Here is a 21,344-nt window from a genome sequence, read left to right as displayed (position 1 = left end):
ATCACTCAAAAAATTGTAGGAAAATAAATGAAAACTCAAAATCCGCCGAAAAAGTCCACAACAACCGCCGGGAACTTAATACTCGACGGCTTCACCAACTTTAGACGTCACTGGAAACAAAAATAAATAAAGAAATAAAATAAACACCACCCCAGCCCAATGGGGGTAGCTGCACAGCCACTTTCAAGAGATCGGGGGTGGCCGCATTGCCACCCTTGGGGTTTAGGGGTGGCCATCGGGCCAACCTTAAATCCATCTAGGGGTGGCCCGATAGCCACCCCTAGACCCCAGGGGTGGCTGCGTGGCTACCCCGGGTCTCGGGGCGGCCGCACAGTCGGGTGGCAACCACCCCCAATTCTAGCGTGGGGCAGTAGCGGCGGTGGTGGCGTCGTCTGGGTTAGTATAGGTTTTTTTTTAAGACTAAAAGAGTGAAATGAAGGGTTTAGATCCAGTGTTTTGCTAAGTTTTGTTAATGTTTACTTTTCTTGTTTAATGTTGACGTGTCAATCTCTTATTGGAGGGTAAAAACCAAATAGGTTTTTGCAATTGTCAGATTGAAGTTATTCCCTTAACTTATTATTTTATTTGTTTTTTTTTTTTTAAAAAAAAAAAAAAACAAAAAAAAAAACAAAAATACTCAAATCATCCGAGATGGGTGGTACAAGTGGGAAATAGGGAGTGAGAAAGAGAAATTCTTTGAGAATCTTGAAAAAGAGACTCTCTAGTCTCTAGTATTTAAGTCAAACCATTGCAACAATCATGGACTAAATTGTTTCTTTCAATACTTTGGTTGTTTGGCGCTAGAGGGATTTACAGCCCAACTGTCATTGCAACTGTAACGATAGTAAATTTTCCGGCGAGAAGAACAAAGAGAGAGCAGAGAGTAAACTTTCAAACTTTTATTACTTCTACCGCTTATCTAGGATGATATAAGTATTTTTGTTTGTTTTTATTTTTAAACAAATAAAATAAAATAAAAAATAAAAAAAAATAATAACTTAAAGAGATATATGTAAGATGGATGGATTGGACACCAAGAGAAAAAGGATATACAATGAATAATTCTATACATCATATTCATATATATATATATATATTTTGTCTCTCATGTAATTTTTAAAATTATAATTTAATAATGATGAATTACAAGTTTAATTTTAAAAGCCACATTTAAAAACAGAAAAATGCTAGAGCTTGTTCTAATATTCTTCTGGATTCTTTTTATGCTGACATGATATATTTTTGAGTAATTTTGAGTACATTAAGTGTCCATAAAAAAATGAGATGGCTTTTAAATTATCATTTGATCAAAATCATCATTTGATTAATCATACGGCCAATAGTGATTTTAAAAGTTACTGGACACTTGATTGATATTTAATATACTCATAGAATTACTCTTTATTTTTAATAAAAAAAAAGTACAACTTAATTTATTTCTCATATTTTTATTAAAAAATAAAAAATATTATGTCAACATAAAAAAAAAAAAGAAAAAAAACCTTCGCATGACACTAGGAACATCTATAGCATTCCTTAAACAAGCAAAATATAAGTACGACGTCTATAATTAATAATTATCGCGTAGAATCTAGCATTTCCTTAGCATTTCTCTTTTCGTTTTGCCTTCCAAAAACAAAAACTCTTTCTTCTTGCCCAATATTCTACCTCCTCACACCATGAAAGCTTCTTCTTTCTTCACGCCAGAAAAAATCTGATTAACTTTAGATTTCTGAGGGGATCCGAATCCGTCCTCTAAGGAGAGAAGATATTTGTTATCAAATGGTTTCGACGATATTCAGCCACTGTTCGTCCTCCACGACGGCCCGGCTCCTCCCCATGAGCCGCCAACACGGCGTCGTTTATCTTCGCCGGTTAGCAGTAGGACCTCTCCATGTGGGACCCCCTAGCCGCTGCTCTCCGAGCACGAGAACCCTCACTCTTCACTCCTCTACCTCACCATCTCCAGTCCTCGCCGGTACGAGTCCCCTTGTCTTCCCTTCCTTAATCCTTTCTCTTTCGTTTCTGTTTGGTTGCTCAGAAAATGTCAAAACCAGAGAAAAATTAGAACTTTTCTTATATATGGAAAATTCAAAAATGAATTTTCAGACTGAGGTGTATGAAACCGAAAGATAATGAGATACAATTTAAAATGTCGGAAACCAGAGAAAAATCAGAACTTTTCTTATATATATATATATATTCCCTTAACACTGAACTATTTTGTCCGTTTCTGTTTCTATTCTTTCGGGCATTTTGTCGAATATGTGCAATGAATCACGGTTCTGGTTTCTGAAATTACTGTCTTTGTCAACATTATTGTCTTTCGGTGTTAATGAATCTCAACACGTGATTAGAATGTGTATGCTGAAGGAGAAATTAGGGAATACCATGTTTTTGCTTTGCACCTTTTATTCTGAATGGCTACCCAGCTAACTGACTGCACTGTTGTAGCAAATGTGAAGTCGAAGTCGAATACTCTGTGAAGATGGTTCATGACGATTTGTCCATAAATTATGTATTCAAATTGCCTTTTTGTTGGAACCACTGTTGTTGTATTGAATTTCTTGTTAAGAGAATAGGGATGAAACTGATGGAGTGCGGCTTGGGTTTTACATATGCGCTGATACTTGATTATTTTTCCTGGAAAAATGGTTTGGCTTTATGGATGGAGTGGATCTGTAGTGTCCGTTGTCTTAGGACAAGAATGGGCCTCGTAAATGGCACTTCACCTGATATTCCACCCGATCAATCAACAGCGTTGTTTTGGGGTGTCAAGGCCTTGGAACAACTTATTATGAGATTGTGAAGAAACTGATATTTGGGTAGTGCTCACTGTTTAGTTGCATATACTAATTAGTACCTATTATCTGGAATTCACATCCAGGTACGTCGACAGTGGTTTTACTGTGTTTAGTGTTGCCTATTGATCAGTGCAGTTAGTTGTGTTTGCCCAGTGAACATGCTGTAATCTCTTTAATTTATTTGTTGGCCTTTCAAGTCTCTTGCTTGAGTAATTACTTATAAATAAAAAAGTCTCTTGCTTGTGTAATTATAATTGATTATTTGTACAGCATCAATGGCTACTGAGGCATCTGCTAAAGTGATTGATGGAAAATCAGTTGCAAAGCAAATTAGAGATGAGACAACTGCTGAAGTATGTAGAATGAAGGATGCAATAGGTGTTATTCCTGGATTAGCGGTTATTCTTGTTGGGGATAGGAAGGACTCTGCAACTTATGTACGCAACAAGAAAAAAGCTTGCGACTCAGTGGGGATTAATTCTTTTGAGGTGCGTTTGCCCGAGGATTCCACAGAGCAAGAAGTTCTCAAGTTTATCTCAGACTTCAATGATGATCCTTCAGTTCATGGGATCCTTGTTCAGTTACCTCTGCCTTCTGTACGCTTCTAAATTTGAACTTCTTATTTCCTTTGGTGAAATCGTGTTACAATGCAAAAGTAAATAGGAGTATGTTTTATACTGTAAAAGAAAGTCATGTTTTCTTTATAAATTTTAAAGTTCTCTTATCCTGCGGTCTTTACCAATATTTTTCATGCCTCGTAGGCTCTATAAACGCATGCTAATGTCTATTGCTTTCATCAGCAATTCTTTTCTATATAGCTGACACCAATTAGTTGGGATAAAGGATTAGTCGAGTTAAGTCTCATATTTGGAGAAAAATGTGTTTTATGTCACATCGTGTATATGGAGATTGATGTCATTATTCCAGTTGATGTAGAAATGATTCTGTTGGTTATCTGCATATTTGTATGCTCTATATACAGTTTTCAAGGTTATTAGCTTTTTTTTTTTTTTACATGTATATATGGATCTCATCATGTACATGTCTATATAAAGTTTTTGCTATGATACTAGATTTATATATCAGGGCATTTTTGAACTTCTGTGCATATTGTGGCCCATTCACAGTGATTGATTTGTTGAGAAAATAGTATATAAAACATTGTGAAGATGCAGCTTTCCTTGGATCTCTAACTGCACTTTAACGTTATAACTTTGATGTTATAGAATATACCAAATATTAAACACACAGATTTGTATATAGTTTATAGCCTTTTTCTGGTAAGTACTTATAATGTATATGAACGTTCAAAAATTCTCTTTTCTTAGATCTCTTTTGGATTGGGTTATTGTAAATGTTCATAATTTTGACTCAGAGAATCTGGTAGATTTGATTTGGTTTTCAGATCGTAATAGTAGTCTTTAGGGTATTTGGCGGCTCTCTTGTATGCTTTTCGTGTACAAGAGCTTTGCCCTTTTCTTTCAATAATATTATTATTATTCATTAAAATAAAATTATATAAACCCTCAAAATTATTTCTGCCGGTGATTCATGAAGAAACTGATTTTTTTTTTGTCTTCTTGGAATTTGTACCAGCATATGAATGAGCAGAACATCTTAAATGCTGTTAGCCTTGAGAAAGATGTGGATGGATTTCACCCGCTGAACATTGGCCGTCTAGCCATGCGGGGTAGGGAACCCTTGTTTGTTCCATGCACGCCAAAGGGATGCATAGAATTGTTGCACAGATATGGCATTGGTATCAAAGGCAAGAGGGCAGTTGTAATTGGCCGGAGCAATATTGTTGGAATGCCAGCTGCTCTATTGCTACAAGTCAGACTTCATTCTTCCAAGCATTATTATTTGATAAATAGATTAATAGGTTTATCTGCGATTCATTTCTGTTCCATTCAAATGATTAACTGGGTGTTCTAAACATTGCTAGAGGGAAGATGCTACCGTCAGTATTGTCCATTCAAGAACCAAGAACCCTGAGGAGCTCACAAGACAAGCAGATATTATTATTTCAGCTGTGGGCCAGCCAAATATGGTTAGGGGCAGCTGGATAAAGCCTGGTGCAGTAATTATTGATGTTGGGATTAATCCAGTTGAGGTGTGCAGAACTCAGATCTTTTGCATCTCTCTCTCTCTCTCTCTCTCTCTCTCTCTCTCTCTCTCTATACACACAAACACAAACACAGGTTGGTTAAAAATTTGTGGAAAAAAGAGAAAAATGTCAACTGTTTTCAAAAGAATGAAGATGTTGCTTTCCCAACTCAAGGTTCCACGTTGCTCAGCTGGTCATGTTGTGTGCGTTTGACAGGATACACAGAGCCCTCGAGGTTACCGTTTGGTTGGAGATGTCTGTTATGAGGAGGCCTGCAAGATTGCTTCAGCTATTACTCCAGTTCCTGGTGGAGTGGGTCCAATGACAATAGCAATGCTTCTCTCAAATACTCTCATCTCAGCCAAGAGGATCCACAACTTCCAGTGAAAAACCTTCCTCAGCATTGGTTCACATTTTTGAAATGAGCTATACAAGTCTCTAGATGAAGTTGAAAGGCGTCCTCCCCACGCAAGCACTGGTTTTCTGTGAGGCTTGGGAGTTCTTAAACGTGGTAATTAAGTTAATTAATTGCATCCGAAGCAAAAATTGGCAAAAGCGGCTATCATCTACTCTTAAACAGGAGGGAATGGAACTGTCTGCCACATTTGATCTTTCTGTAATTGGTTCGACTCTGGAACCAACTAAAAGTTATATGCTATTTTCGGATGCTTAAATTTTGAGTGAGAGTTTTGTGAGGCGAATGTTGATGATCATTTCACTTTCTTTCTCCGTTTTGTTTTTCTTTGATGGAGACAAGATCACCCAAGATGGAGAAATTGGTCAACTAGCATCCAAATTCTCACTTGTTGCTTTACTCTAAAACTCAAACATAAGTGCTTAAAAGAGTTGAATAAGTTAATCCGGTCCTCTTACATTTAATTTCCTATATTAATGGACACTATTTTAACATCTGTAGACTTGCCAACAAACATTTCAAAGTAGGTGCCTCTAAATTCAGTTGAAAGTGAAAATTGTAATGAAATTCTTTAATCCATCAATTGATCCAATTATTTGTGAAAAGCATCATCAAATTTTGCAGCCAGTCTAATTAGGGCCCTCTTGTTGGTAGCACCTGTTCTTGACTTTCAATTCCGTTCGGTCATTAGCTTCCATTAGCTTCAGCAACAAGGAATCTTTGGAAATACCACTACCCGCCAAACATTGGCTGGATGATCTTTAGTTTCAATTCTGAACATGAATGAGGAGGTTACCCTGTTCTTCACTGAACGACAAGAAAATGACTGATAATCCAGAAACTGAACAGCAGTCACTGCAATTTTTCACCCATAAGATCAATTCGTGCTTCAAAATGGTCTATCCCGGTTTTGCTTTGTTGTTTCGTACTCCTAAGAATTGAAACCTGAAAGACAATATTAGGAAGAAAATGTAGGTTCTGATTTTGGAATGGCTCTATATCTATGTCAGAAATCAACTGAGCTTAATAAGCAGGCAAATGATGCAGCATTTTGAGTTACAAGGTTGCTTAACACCAGACTTCTGCTGATTCTCCTAATACCATGTCCTTGTTTAAAAAAGAAAACTAACAGAACTTAAAAAGAAAACCACACAACTTAATAGTAATCACTTGTGGCTCCAGCTGCTAGGGTCGATTTGGATCTCTCATGTAAGTGAAAGTGAAATTAACTCATGTGCTGCATAGCGTTTTGAAGGCACCACCCTATCTGTCGACATGTGGCTTGAGCTGATTGGTGATACATGGCTGTGTGGCTGACTTAATTGACTTTGGTAAGAGGGTTTTATTCATATAGAGCCAACTTTGCATCGATTTTGTCTTGAGTTGCAAATCTACATTCATGTTACACATAACTGATAAAATAGAGTTGGTAAGAGCTGTTAGTGAAAGGTTTTTCTTCTTCTCTCTGCATGGGCTGTGGTAAGGGGATTGAGAACAATATAAATCCTCTGGTTGAGTTGTTAATTGATCAGAGAAAGTGAGAAATCTTTAGATGTATTTGGGGTTTGAGTTCCATGAGAATTTTGAGCCACTTTATAATCTTTCCACTTTTGTATAGTGAAACTTTCTCCTCATTGCTGCCCCTGAACATAGGCCTAAGGCTGAACCATGTGAATCTGTTTCTTTCTGATTGTTTTATTCTATTTGCTATTCCAATTTTACCAAAACCCACTGATTGCTGACAACAGAAAGGAATTAGAGCATTTAGTTGTTTTTTTTTTGAAAAAAAAATTAAATCAGCTTTTTCATGATCGCAGCAAATGTACCGTCAACAGTGAAATTTGAATTAGGGAGTTTGATGGGAAAAAACTATTTCAGCCTTTGGCAAGTGAAGATAAGCTTTACCCAAAGCACTAAAGGGCAAGGAGGCTTTATTGACAATGCTATCAGATGAGGGAAAATAACATCTTTTGGAGTGATGCAACGATGCACGTAGTGCAATTCAGTTGTTTCTAGCATATGGGGTTCTAAAGAGTATCTAGAGAAGAGGTTGGCTGCAGGATTGTGGCTTTGGTAAAGTCAGTGTATGACTAAGTCTCTCATAAACCGTTGTAGATGAAGAAAAAACCACACCAAGATGAAAGAAGGTTCACCAGTATCAGACCATCTTGATGAATTTAATAGAACTATTCTTGATCTGAAAAATACTGACTGTAAACTTAATGATGAGGATCAGACAATAATTTTTTCGTGTCCACTACATCTTTCTTTTTAGCACTTCATTGACAGTAGTTGTATGGATCTGGCAAGGATACTATCTCTGTTGAGGATGTTAAAGATACTTCGAACTCTATGGAGTTAAAGAAGGTGTCTAAAAACATGGGTGAAAATCAGGCCGAGGGTCATATTATTAGAGATAGATCCAAAAAACGGTTCTAGTATCAGATAGCCTTTTCTTCTTCCCTCTGTGTGCATCGGTAGGGGGGTTGAGAGAAATACAAACTCTCTTGCCATTTGTTATTTGGACCAGAAAGAGTGAAAGAAAGTTCTTTAGGCGTATTTAGGGTTCGGACTCTCCAAGAGTTTTGAGCCACTTTGTAATCTTACTACTTAAACATAGTGAAACCTTCTACTTGTGACTACCCATACACCAAGGCCTAAGGCCAAACCATGTAAGTGATTATGTCCCCCCCTTGTGATTGTTTATTCTCTTTTCTATTTCAATTTTACCGAAACCCACTATAATCATCTGAACTCACAACATCCTTCTAACCTATCTCAGGAAAATCTTCTTAGTATCTTTGTAAGGTAAAACTCTTTTGGATGATCACAATGTAAGCCATTCATGGTCAAGAAACATTTTGACTGCCTCTTCGCATATTGCATGGTTTTAGGTCAGCTTCGACTAGTCCAAAGTCAAAAGGGATTTATGATCCCGTATCACAGAGATTGATGTCAAGCAAATTTTCTTCTTCCTATTTGGGTTCAAAATTGATAGCAAACTAGCAAAAAGAAATTAAAAGAACTTAAAAGAAAAGCAAAAACATACAAAATGAAGAGAGGTTTGAAATACTATGATTCAACAGATTGTGATACCTTGGGCCGTGCCATAGAGTTTCCAAAATATCCTACTCCAAAAGACAAGGAAGAGTAAGCAGCCGCAATCTCTACAGCTTTGAGCTTTGGCGAATTTCCTGGAACCTAAAGCAACAAATAAATACATATTCCTTCCAGACAAGCTAATAGAAAAGTAACAGTCAAGAGCTCACAATTATGGGAGCATCAGCTTGCACAAGTAAAATCCCAGCACTTCTATCAGTACCATATTGACTGCTCTCTTGAACTACAGAGCGTAAAACTTTCATGCAAGCAGAGGCAGGACCAACCTGTGATCTACATAATGAATATAACCATGTCAAATTCATATCCTGGGCTTTACGCGGATAATTAGTATCACAAAAGACTCAATGAGGGAAATGATAAAATTGTTAATGATTAAAAGCAGAAAGTCCTTTCTGTCTCTATTTCTCTCTGCCCATCATGTCTATGTCTTGTAAGTTGCATGTAATACAGGCCAGTTTTGATTCAACTAGTGAAGACTTAATAAGTTAGATACAAAAGTTCAGTTATCATACCTTGGGCAAACTTGACAATTCAGAACAAAGCAGTCAACCTCTGTGCTGATGCTTAATTGGGTCAGTTGGCACTCTGCTATAGCTTGAACGAATTTAGATCTGAATCAAGTTGAAGGCCCGAATCTAGTTTGGCCAGCTCAATGATCCATGAAAGCAAGAAATAGATATCTTCATGTATTTCTACTTAACCAAGACTTCCAATTCAAAAGCGCCACCCTGACTTATAGGCACCACCATCCCCTTATTTTATTCCCCGCAAATCAATTAATATACCTTGGAAAATTATCACTCTCGGTTGCAACCTAAGCACTATCAAACTAGTAACTCTGGCATCCTTCCAATGGTAATACCCTATTCCCCCTACTACACTGTAACTGACAAACTATTGTTAAAAGGATTTAGGCAAACTAGGTATGTGTCATCTCATGTTTAAACCTGTGAACAGAATATAACACCAACAACTAGATAAACATACAGTTTAAACTCCGAATTATGACTTAATTTGCTCACTTTGAAGTTGACCTCTTCTTTTGGAGGTTTGAAACTACACCATAATAAACAAGCAAAGGCTAAATGTTGGCCGAGGCTGATACCCAAAAGAGGTTCATGTTCAGGATAGGAAAAGCTATAACTGTTTTTACTTGATTATAGAGATGCATACATTGATGATGAGACACAGCACTCCCGAGCTGCAAAACCTCTCATTAGGGATTCTCCTGCACCAGTAGCACAACAACCAACCATAAAAGGAGACCCAAAGGGACCTTTTGAGGATGCCCAACAACCTGAGCCATACATTGCTGCTAGTCCCACACGCCCACCAACCTGTGTTTTTTATAAGAGAGACCAGTTAGATGTTATCTACAGTACTAAGAGAAGGCCGGTAAAGAAATAGAAGTGTATATCACAAGAACCCTCATTACCTTCAGTGCAATACCACCACTTGATGCCCCAGTCGCTATGTGCCCTGCAGTGTCGACACAAATAACTCCGACAGTGTCCATGATGCAATCCTCTTCCAAAGCACTTGGTATACATGGTTGCACTTCTAAATCCAAAAGACAAATGCAACTCAGTCAATAAAAAAAGAGCTACCATATGCAATGCTTTTTCAAAATTGGTTAAAGCCCACACATACTTGATAACAGAAACACATGATTAATATATCTACCTTGGAGAATATAACCGGTCTACAGAACTCATTGCTATTTCATCGTAACAACAGATGATTAAAAAAGAAAGAAAAGAAAAGTAAAGATATAAATGGAGGTTTACTCTATTATGGTGTAATGCATTTTTCTAAACATGGAAAATGTTGCTTTCATAGTCCACTTGAGAGAAGTTCAATCTAAAAAATGTTCCCTAAATATAAGCTTATAGCCACCTAGATGTTATCTTGCCAAAAGCAGAAGCCACGTTTAGAAAATTACTTGCTGAGACTCGATGCATATTGCAAACAAAGCTAGACATATATATACAAATCACAAGCAACATCACCATCATCAACTGATAGAGACACGTGGAATGATTCATGAACCCTAAGGTTTGTAGAATATGAATTTTTAATTTACGAACTGAGTAATTTCTTGCATAGGGTAGTATTAAATCTAATATACTCCTAAGAAGCAATGTGGGGCAACAAAGAACACATGTAAAATACCATGTGTAAACCGGAAAGGTGGATGGTATTCAGGGCCAGGACGGGCTCGATACATTTTAGGGCCTTAGGCGAAGTTTAAGTGAGGCCTTTTATTTAAAATTAAATATTATTTAATTTAAAATTATATTTTTATTTAAAATTCATTCTTCTTGCTTTTAGAGATGCAAAATTACTTAATAAGTTTTTTTAACATTTTTTTTTTCAATTGATAATATGGCTAATCCATTTAATCTTTATTGTGACATTGTTAATCTTAGATTCTTAGGTATGACTTTAATCTTTATGATAGGATTATCTAACACTTTTAACCTGCACAAGGAAAGGCAAATTAGTGTAAAAATATTTCCTAAAATCGAATAAAAAAAATTAATGCAATTGATTGATTGAGTTTTTGGTAACTATACATTTTTATTTTTTTTAACCACTGATCAGATATGGAATGATTTTAAGGACTTGAATAGTAAGTTATTGGGAAAAGGGAAAATATATAAAAAAAAAAAAAAAAAAAAACACTCCTAATTGGGAAATATGAAATTGGAGAAGAGAAAAATTGCAAATTTGACTAGGGAAATTGAGATAAAAAAAATGGAAACTTATAAAGAGTAGGATTTGTAATTGAATAAAATAGTTACAGACTTTCCATCTTCTTAACATTTTTTTTTCCATTCTATTTTGAACGTTGGACTCAATCATAAATGCACTATTTTTGAACGTTGTGTGTCTACTAAAGCAACACACGTAAGAGAGAGAGAGAGGAAAAAAAACCTATATCTCATGCAATGATATTAATGCCTTTCTTGAATATTTTTTTATCATAATTTGGGGCCTTAATTAAATAATATTGACGGTAATTAAATAAGATATTTAGAGACTTTTCATCTTCTTAGCATTTTTTTTTTCATTCTATTTTGAACCTTGGAATCAATCATAAATACACTATTTTTGAACGTTGCCTGTATACTGAAGCAACACATGTAAGAGAGGAAAAAACCCCATATCTCATGCAATGATATTAATGTCTTTGTTAATATATTGTTATCATAATTTGGGGCATTAATTAAAGAATATTGATGGTAATTAAGGCCTTAATTTTTTTTTTTTGGAAATAAATTTCCATTAATATTTCGTAAATAGGGGCCTTATTAAATTAAGGTTGCCTGCATGATATTAATGCATTTCTTAATTATATTTTTACCATAATTTGGGGCCTTAATTAAAGAATATTGATGGTAATTAAGGCCTTAAATTTATTTTTTATTTTAGAAATAAATCTCCATTAATATTTCTTAATTGGGGGCCTTAGGCAGCCGCCTAATCATCCTAAGGCTCCAACCGGCCCTGAACATGCGGATTAGGCGGCCGCCTAAGGCCCACAATTAAGAAATATTAATGGAGATTTATTTCAAAAATAAAAAATAAATTTAAGGCATTAATTACCATCAATATTCTTTAATTAAGGCCCCCTAATGATAGTAAAAATAAAAGAAATCCATTAGTATCATGCAGGAGACCCCAATTTAATAAGGCCTCAAATTATGAAATATTAATGGAAATTTATTTCCAAAAAAAAAAAAAGCCTTAATTACTATCAATATTCTTTAATTAAGGCAAAAAATTATGGTAAAAAAATAATTAAGAAATACATTAATATCATTGCATGAGATATGGGTTTCTCTCTCTCTCTCTCTCTCTCTCTCTCTCTCTCACGTGTGTTACTTCAGACCACACACAGCGTTCAAAAATAGTGCATTTATGATTGAGTCCAACATTCAAAATATAATGGAAAAGTCGCTAAATATCTTATTTACTTACTGTCAATATTATTTAATTAAGGCCTCAAATTATGGTAAAAAATAATTAAGAAATACATTAATATCATTGCATGAGATATGGGTTTCTCTCTCTCTCTCTCTCACGCTTGTTGCTTTAGTACACACAACGTTCAAAAATAGTGCATTTATGATCAAGTCCAATGTTCAAAATAGAATGGAAAAAAAAAATGCTAAGAAGATGGAAAGTCTCTAAATATTTTATTCAATTACAAATCCTACTCTTTATAAGTTTCCATTTTTTTATCTCAATTTCACTATTCAAGTCTTATCCAAATTTGAATTTCTCTCTTCTTCTCCAATTTCATTATTTTCCAATAACTTACTATTTAAGTCCTTCAAATCATTTCATATGTGATTAAAAAAAGGGTTAGTTACCAAAAACTCAATCAATCAATTGCATTAATTTTTTTTATTCGATTTTAGAAATATTTTTACACTAATTTGCCTTTCCTTTTGCAAGTTAAAAGTGTTAGATAATCCTACCTAAGAATCTAAGATCAACAATGTCACAAGAAAGATTAAATGGATTAGCCATATTATCAATTGAAAAAGAAATGTTAAAAAAACTTAAATATAAAAACTTAATAAGTAATTTTGCATCTCAAAAAGCAAGAAGAATGGAATTTTAAATAAAAATATAATTTTAAATTAAATAATATTTAATTTTAAATAAAAGGCATCACTTAAACTTCTCGTTTAAGGCCCCAAAATGTATTGAGCCGACCCTGGCTCTGATAGTATTATCAGCCTTCCTTACCATAAAAGGCAGATGTGAAGATAATGTTCACACTACAGACCTTCACAGTTTTCAAATAGAATGAATCAATCTATGCACATCAAACTAAGATGGAAAACCTGGTATTGCAGCAGTATCTTGCAGACTGCAAGAAAGTCCCACAGCAGGAATTTCTGTTTTAGCTTTGGCATCATCGACCATTACTTTATATTTTTTCCATTGTGCTTTTGCCCTTTCTGTAACCAGCCACTATTTCAAAATGCACATGATAAATTTACCCATTGTTAGAAACAAGAAAGAATTCTATAGCTGAAAGATCAGTGACCTTAAAAATGTAAAATTGACATATTCAACATGATATATGTTCTCTATTCTCATTTGGATTTGGGTGAGAGGTAACAAAATTGTAGGTGAAAAATAAAAGATATTGACCTTATCAGCCTCGGCTACAGTCACTGGCAAAGCAATGCCCTTGGACTTTGCCCATGTTCGGGCTCCTTCACCAACCAAGAAGCTGTGCAACATGGTATTATTTTTGCAGGAGTAAGTTTGAAGTATAAGGATTAAAAAAAATAATAATAATTCAGAAGTTGCATTTACTCCTCATGTTAGTATAACACAATAAATTTTCATCAGTGTTTAACTTTTGTTCTTCTGATTAAATCATCTGCTATCAAACTATTAGCAAACTGATGTATCCCCATGTTAAAAGTGACTATTTCATGGAGATTGATAATACATTCGGGGATATAGACATCTAGAAATAGACAGTAAAACAGCTTTATTAAAGGGAAGAGCCATAGTCCTCCAATAGGTTAAAAGAGAAGCAAGGTAGGGCAATCATTACATGGGAGGTATTCGACCCAACAAAGAAGATCCTATAATTTGATCCTTGGCCAATAAAGCAGCAATCTGGATGGCATTTCGAATGCCTGGTCTACAACATACAAAATAGACATTAATAACTTCATTTTGTTTTCCTTTTTTGCAAGTGACATTAAGTAAATTCATGTGAAATGAAGATTGCAAACTAGAATGAAAACCCCAATTTGTTAACAGAATCATATAAAGTTATAAACCAAAGAAATTGCTGATGACACATAATGTAGTTTGTTAACTCAATAAAATATATAATGCGTAGCATTATGAATACCTGGCACTGCCCCAACAGCCCCAAATGCTCCAGAATCACCATCCATAATACTGGCATCACATTCCACATGACCATCTTCTGTCAAATTGGAGCCTCGACCCGCATTTGTGCTAGGATCATCCTTTAATGAAATAATTGTACATTAAAACTCGTTAAACATGATATAACAGATCTACATGAAAGCTTACACAGCATCAAATGGTTCTCTTGGTATAAAAGAAAAAGCCTCTAATCCTTCTTAAAAGAAAATAAAGAGGCAATATTAAATCATCTTGGAATCTGAAATCAGCAAACCAAATTAGGAAATTAATTAACCATAGGTAAGACAGGCCTATATTGCTTTCCTGCTCAACTTCCTCTCACTTGCTATATAAGGGCCACATGTTCTGTAATTTTAAAACGGAAAATTCCATTCTGCCACTTACTATATTCTACCGAGTAGATTTAAAATTCTCCAAAAAGTCCAAAGACAAAAGATGCTTCTGAGGAACCAAAGATCCTCTCAAATTCAGAGTTCACACAATGAATTCCCATACTTGACATAACCTGCTCCTTGTTAACTGCCAAAATAGTTCTTTCCCAAAGTATAAGCGATAAAGCCCCTCGAAAATTGGTTCTGCTTACATATTGACACTCCGACATTCCGAGATATAATAGGAATTAAGAATTATTACATCCTAAGCATGGCAACAACAGCATCATACAACAATAAACATGCCGCCAAATAGATAAACAAATGAACAAACGGATACATATATACATATATACATACATTCAGCGTGCGTGTGGAAAGAAGAAATTATACCTCTAACACTTGAATAGCTGCGGAAACAGCATCTAAGCAACTGCCAGAGCCCTGAACCAAATAGACCAAAACTCGTCAAGCATATATTTATAGTGCAATCACATTCTTAGCTTTCAAATATTTTTCAATTAAAGACATGATCATTATCCTCATCTAAGCCAAACCTTTCCTTGCTTCATCTGAAATATGCACGTTTTACAAAAGCAATCAAAAAGAAATTGCCTGTCAACATTCGGTTAACGAAGAGCTTTGTTGCTGCAAAGAGTTCAACCCAAAACTGTTTCTTTTTTATTTTTTATTTTTTCTGTGTTGTGAGAGGCACGAAGCGAAAAGGTACATTTCGAATAGCATTTCCAAACGCAGTTAACAGAAAAATAATACTTACAAAAAAATGGAAAGTGAAATATGTGTGTGTGTGTGTGAGAGAGAGAGAGAGAGAGAGAGAGAGAGAGAGAGAGAGAGAGGAAGACCTTGCGAAGAACCGAAGCAGCGGCGAGGCACGCGCGTTTCATAGCAGACCTGAGGGATTTCTCGTTGGAAGGCGCGTGATATCCCGCGCCTACGTGTACTGCTACGAAGAATCTAGGGCTTTGATCCTCTGCCTCGCAAGCCATGGAATTCTATTGTCTAGAGAGAGAGAGAGAGAGAGAGAGAAAGAGAGTTCGCGTCTGTATCAGTGAGGACCAAGCGGAAGAAGAAGAAGAAAGGTTAGTCTCGTACGTTACCGTTTTTGGTAATTTCTTAGATGAAGAAAAAACGATGTTTAATTCTGCCGTTTAAATGAAATACGAACGACAACTAGAACGTTGGCGGAAACCATTTATTAAAACGGTGTTTTAAGAAAGAAAAAAAAAAAAATCTAAAAAGCTGCTTTTGCCATTTTATTTTATTTTTTAACGTACTGCGTTGAGTTTTTCTATTTTACACCGCCTATTTGTGAGAGGACCAAAAAGGACATTTGATTTTCTTTTCTATATTCTCCTCCTAGATTTTCCACACTATAAACTGAAACTTTTGGGGGTATTTAAGAGTAGTCATTGTTAAAACATGTTATCATGGTTAGAGCATAAAAGGTAGCATTTACAGCAGGACTCTCATGCCACTGAAGCCCGGAGAAGTTGAATGATTTCCCACTAGTTTTTGGAAATGATCACAAAAAAGTATAAAAATAAAAATTAAAAAAAAAAAAAAAAAAAAAAAAAAAAAAAAAAAAAAACCAACATCTTGGGGAGATTGTATGAACCCCATATTGTCTTGCAGAATGTACTATAGTGAATGAATTAGAAATCACAATGTTATTGCTTATCAGATAAAAGCATGCATATAGATGTCATAATTTGAGAATGAATTACAGTTCTTTTCATATATAGGTAGGAATCCCTGCCTAGCTTGATTATTCATAAATGTAAATTACAAATGACATCAATTTGAAAATCGAAAAGTTGCCCAATGCTCATGGGTTTGCAAGGAAGAGAGCTCTACACTGCTCCATTGTATCTTCAGGGCTGGTAACTGAGGAAGGAAAAAACTTACAGTCAATAACAATATGATACCACAATAGAAACAACTGATCTTTGGATACACAGCAGTCATGAATCAACATGTTCTAATTCACTGCATTTGGAGTGAATCCATTTTTGTGTGCTTGGCACTTGAAACAAATTTTTGACATGTTCCCTGTAAGATAAATCTTAAGACTTTTGGAAATAATGTCATCTTACATCCTCTATGGTCATCTTGGTGTCACCACCACTTATGTCCTGTAATTACTCCACATATGATGGGATTGTGCATTTAGATTCTACTATTTCCAAAAGTATTAAGATTTTTCACCTCCAAAGGAACCTGTATATGAGTTGAAATTCAGATGTAGATCTCACCTGTGTGACCGACAGTTCGCTCTGATTCATAAATTTCATGGTCATTCCCTCCCTGCTCAAACAAAAAAACCAGAAGAACTCTTCCATTACTATGAACAAAGGAAGAATAAAAAGGAAGCACGGTAAATAATATAGGTATAAAAACACTACTGGTCATTTAGGAGGCTAAAATTGTAGGTGGCCAAGTACTTGCAACAAAATATATATCTGAATGCCACAAAGAGTTGACCGACCAAAATTTAAGGGCCAAAGTTTGGTTTAGAGTATGAAAATACCACCAAGTTCCATAGTAAGATTATCAACATTTTTTTTTTGATAAGTAGTAAGATTATCAACATTTTGAATTAAAGGATATCTGTAAATTTTAAAAATAAGAAATAAAATGCATCAAATCCTATGTCGTGCAGGATGTATATCTACATCTCTCTTATGCTTTTCCCCTCTTCGTCTAAAGCAGTCAACTTGCACTTTTCCCATAATCATTTCTTACCAAAACCAACAATGCTATATGAGAGACTAAGGAGTAATTTATCTAATATGACAGGATCGAACCATAACTCGATATTGAAAAGCAGCAAAATCACTTATCAGAAAAATCAAAAGAGATAAATGATGAGACTAAAGGACTGACCTTGTAAGTTTTGTCACCAAAGAAATGGATTTCAGGAAAATCATCTACGTATCTCAAGCAGTATGTCTTGTCCCAACCTTGGGGGAAAACCTGTTACAAGAATTATGCACCTAAATTAGATTCAACGGCACTTCCATTTGCCTTCTGATTTACTGCCAAATCAAGACTCGTCACAACATAATGAAGATAAAGTATAATCTTTAAGTACAACTCACGTCAAAACTTATTTGTCCTCCTATTGAAAATGTCAAGTTAAGGTGAGCAAACTTCTCACGAAGCACAGAAACCATTTTCGGGCGAATGTTGAGAACCTGAAACATCGTTTTCATGTGTTTTTCCACATTAAATACCCAAACGCATAAAAGTTATACTATGATAACGCAATAATTTAAAATATGATATTTTGGGGAAAAAAAAAGAACCAAAGATTCTCTACCTTGTCATACTTTTCAAATTCATCCCTTTCTTCTTGGCTGCAATTTCTCCCAATTGGTGATACATTGAGCATGCCACTTCGGAACTCTATAAATGTTCCCCTAAATATATATACAGAAAATCTTACTAAGCTTAACATACACACACATACATATTTAGGCTTTTATTCCACTAACCTTTTTATAGGGATATCCAAGTCAGCAATATAATGGAGTGTAAAATTGATAAATTCCTGCACATTTGCAATCCATCAATTCAAGGAATTGATAAATCTACACCCATAGGCATTCTCACTATCCATTATTACTATAAGCTCGCAGAAGAACTAATAAGATGCTTCTAGTTATTGTTGTTGAGTTCTTTGCATGCAAGCAAGCATACATGGGAGGAATTAATTACTCTAGTCCTTACAAGTGCACGAGACCCATTCTAGGTGTCCTAAGAGTATAAAACATTGGGCATTTTCCAAATAAGAAACTGAACAGTTGGTTACTTAATACAGGAAGGCCATTACCTTGAGTTTCTCTTCTCCAAGAAATGACTTTAAGCTCTGGACAAAGGAAGAAACAAAACCCATCAAGGTAATATATATATAAAACTAGGAAACAAGGAATTTGCAAAAGATGATAAAGTTTCGTCAAAGCTCCCAAGGACACAATTTATAGTTGGCAAGCACCTGAAAGGCCAAAATCAACCCAAAGGCATTTTCAAACTTAGGTAATGTGTAATAACAAAATGACTAGGAGGTGACACATAATTGTCCAGAATAACAAACACTTCCGTGGGGGATGTACACAATGGGCCAGCAAAGGACTAGTATACAAGCATCAATTGCTTTTTGAATTTTAGCATACCAAGTTAAATAAAACCATCTTGACACTTCTAGCTCTAGTCTTTTGTGGATATCTAAATTTATAAACATCAGTTACAAACGTTACTGCTTTCTTTGTGTTCTGTTTTTATGCTGTAAACAGTACCTGGGTGCCAATAAGCTTCCCATCTTTATGAGCCACAAGGCCATTCTCAGAAAATACATAATCGTAGTCATCAATAACTGCACAGAGAAAAGAGACACTTAATGGTATAGTCATGTAAATATTAAAAACAATGAAGTAGACAACTGCATTTGGCCCTGATTTTGAGAACTATTGAGAACCATTCAGATAATGCTTATAAAGGTTAGGCTTGAAACTCATTTATAATCCATAGAAAAGATAATGCTTGATTGTCAAGGTTCATGATGAATATCCACATAACAAATACATTTGAAAAAAGCTAAAAACCAAAGTATATTTTTAGATCGTATTGAAACAAATGGAATGATCAAACAGATTTCTGGTTCCTAGCTCATTTCACTTTCTCTTACGAGCAAATGACTAAGAGATAGATAGAGCAAACCTGTCTTCCCAAGCTGCTCTGATATTTTACTAAGGTCAGATCCCCCCACGACTCCGACTGTCACAACCTGCAGCCAGAAATATCTCTGATCAAATGGCTTCTGAGTGTTGGTAAAAGAGAATACGAAGAAAAAGAGTCCCATAAAATCCCTTCGTATAGCTAAGCAATTACCTTTCGTAGTTCCCGCATGAATTCTAACATCTTTGGAGTGACCACCTAGCATTTGAGTAGGAAAACGTTGCATCAAAGACAATTTCAAGCCGATACACGGAAATGTTACTTTCATGCAATAAATCTAAGAAATAACAACTTGCTTACATATGTCCTATGCTGCTGTGACCATAATCATAAAAACAATACAATGGATAAATTAACAAACAAAATTAATCAGAGAAGAAAATCGGTACCTTTCTTGGAGCAGTAAGGGTCCCATCCACATCAAATAGAGCAATTAAACCAGGTTTCCTGATGGCCATTCCGCTCAAAATATTTTTCTGCTACACCATATCCACAATATGACAATGCTTCCAACAAAAACTTAACAAACTAGTTCGCTTTCTGGGAAATTAAATCTCCATTTTCAATATCCCAGAAGAAAAATGAAATCTAGAAGTACATTACAATCCATTTGCCACCCATTTGAAAAATTACAATCCCAAAGGTGTCAACTTATATTTTTTCCATCAATGTGAATGGTAATTTTATACTGAACCATTGAAGAAACCAAATCAAATGCGCAGCAGCGTTTGGCAGCAAGCACTTAAAGCTCGGATTGTAATTCGTGGGTGGAAATTCCAAATCCAAGGTTGGGTTGCCGAACTCAGGTCCTACTCATTAAACCCAGAATAATAATTCCACAGAAAAATTCCGGCTGGCGGCTTCCAAATCCCACAGAATTGGAATTCCAAACCGAAAAAAATAAAAATAAAAGAGAGAGAGAGAGAGAGAGAAAGAAAACATTTGCATTAAGTTCAGTTCAGTGCAAAATAAATGGCAGATTTAAGCTCTAAGCTAAGAAGAAGTAGTTACACAATCAAATAATCAAGTGAATAAATAAAATGGAAAATAGTTAACTTGCCTGAATGAATGAAACTTTGAGCACAAAATTTGAAGCAGATCTTCAAGAGCGGAAGCGGGGAGTTCCCGGGGATTATATAATTTGTTGAAGGGGTGGCTTGAGAAGCGAGGGTCTTTAGATCCAGAGCTGCTACAGCTACAAAGAGAAATCTTGAATTTGTTTAAAAAGTAATAATGAATTCATTTTTTTTTTTTAAAAAAAAAAAAAAAAAAGTCTCACGAGAAAAACTTAAAAAATTTATTAATATTTTCTAGGAGATGTTTAGAAAGAATAATCCCAAGTGCATTATTCCCATCATTTTGTTATCAATAATCGTGGTTTATATGGTAATATTAAACGTAATGATTGTTGTAGAATTGTAAACACTACTGTCGTCTAACTTTGCTTATGTGGCAATTTATTTTTATTTTTTATTTTTTCAAGAAAATGACTTAACCATTTTTTTCACTGTGATTTTATCATTTTTTGAAAAAATTTAAAAATTTAAAATATATATATATAAATAAACTGTCACGTAAGTAAAATTTGACAAGAATTGTGTTTACGGTTATACAACAACCATTCCCAAATTTGGAAAAGGTAAAATCATAACGTGGCACACAGAATTTGATAATATTAGAGTCTTCTTCATTTTAAGTGAAACGTAGAGATTAATTTTATGGTCCAAATTTGATAGTGTATACGTTATTACGTTTAAATTAAAATTTATTTTAAACAATGTAACATTATATACATAGTTAAATGGAACGAAACAAAATTCAAAATATAAAATAAA

General features: G+C 34.9%; 3 protein-coding genes across 4 annotated transcripts; 1 reads left to right on the top strand and 2 right to left on the bottom strand.

Annotated features, from left to right (window-relative positions):
• Positions 1–1,591: 1,591 nt before the first annotated feature.
• LOC133863496 (bifunctional protein FolD 4, chloroplastic-like) lies at positions 1,592–5,634 on the top strand. The gene is made up of 5 exons (XM_062299451.1): positions 1,592–1,978; positions 3,075–3,400; positions 4,401–4,637; positions 4,750–4,917; positions 5,128–5,634. Exons 1-5 carry the CDS (start codon positions 1,783–1,785, stop codon positions 5,296–5,298), a joined length of 1,098 nt encoding a protein of 365 aa, XP_062155435.1. The 5' UTR covers positions 1,592–1,782; the 3' UTR covers positions 5,299–5,634.
• Positions 5,635–5,882: 248 nt separating this feature from the next.
• On the bottom strand, positions 5,883–15,834 carry LOC133863495 (putative threonine aspartase). 2 transcript variants are annotated; one of them, XM_062299450.1, is made up of 11 exons: positions 15,618–15,834; positions 15,148–15,198; positions 14,343–14,463; positions 14,037–14,121; positions 13,622–13,703; positions 13,309–13,438; positions 9,885–10,006; positions 9,623–9,786; positions 8,596–8,719; positions 8,423–8,527; positions 5,883–6,271 (listed from the first exon to the last, which is right to left on the bottom strand). In XM_062299450.1, exons 1-11 carry the CDS (start codon positions 15,759–15,761, stop codon positions 6,179–6,181), a joined length of 1,221 nt encoding a protein of 406 aa, XP_062155434.1. In that variant the 5' UTR covers positions 15,762–15,834; the 3' UTR covers positions 5,883–6,178. The 2 variants fall into 2 exon arrangements, with proteins under 2 accessions (XP_062155434.1, XP_062155433.1); XM_062299449.1 differs by having other exon boundaries at positions 9,885–10,009; positions 15,618–15,830.
• Positions 15,835–16,423: 589 nt separating this feature from the next.
• LOC133864091 (phosphomannomutase) lies at positions 16,424–20,715 on the bottom strand. The gene is made up of 12 exons (XM_062300300.1): positions 20,570–20,715; positions 19,899–19,985; positions 19,663–19,707; positions 19,492–19,558; positions 19,071–19,147; positions 18,608–18,643; positions 18,270–18,325; positions 18,095–18,194; positions 17,874–17,969; positions 17,659–17,748; positions 17,028–17,079; positions 16,424–16,659 (listed from the first exon to the last, which is right to left on the bottom strand). Exons 2-12 carry the CDS (start codon positions 19,965–19,967, stop codon positions 16,601–16,603), a joined length of 747 nt encoding a protein of 248 aa, XP_062156284.1. The 5' UTR covers positions 19,968–19,985; positions 20,570–20,715; the 3' UTR covers positions 16,424–16,600.
• Between the last annotated feature and the right edge of the window lie 629 nt (positions 20,716–21,344).

This window comes from Alnus glutinosa, chromosome 3 (genome assembly GCF_958979055.1).
Source record: "Alnus glutinosa chromosome 3, dhAlnGlut1.1, whole genome shotgun sequence".
In the NCBI taxonomy this organism is placed as follows: Eukaryota; Viridiplantae; Streptophyta; class Magnoliopsida; order Fagales; family Betulaceae; genus Alnus; species Alnus glutinosa.
This window is presented reverse-complemented; position numbering and strand designations above follow the sequence as displayed.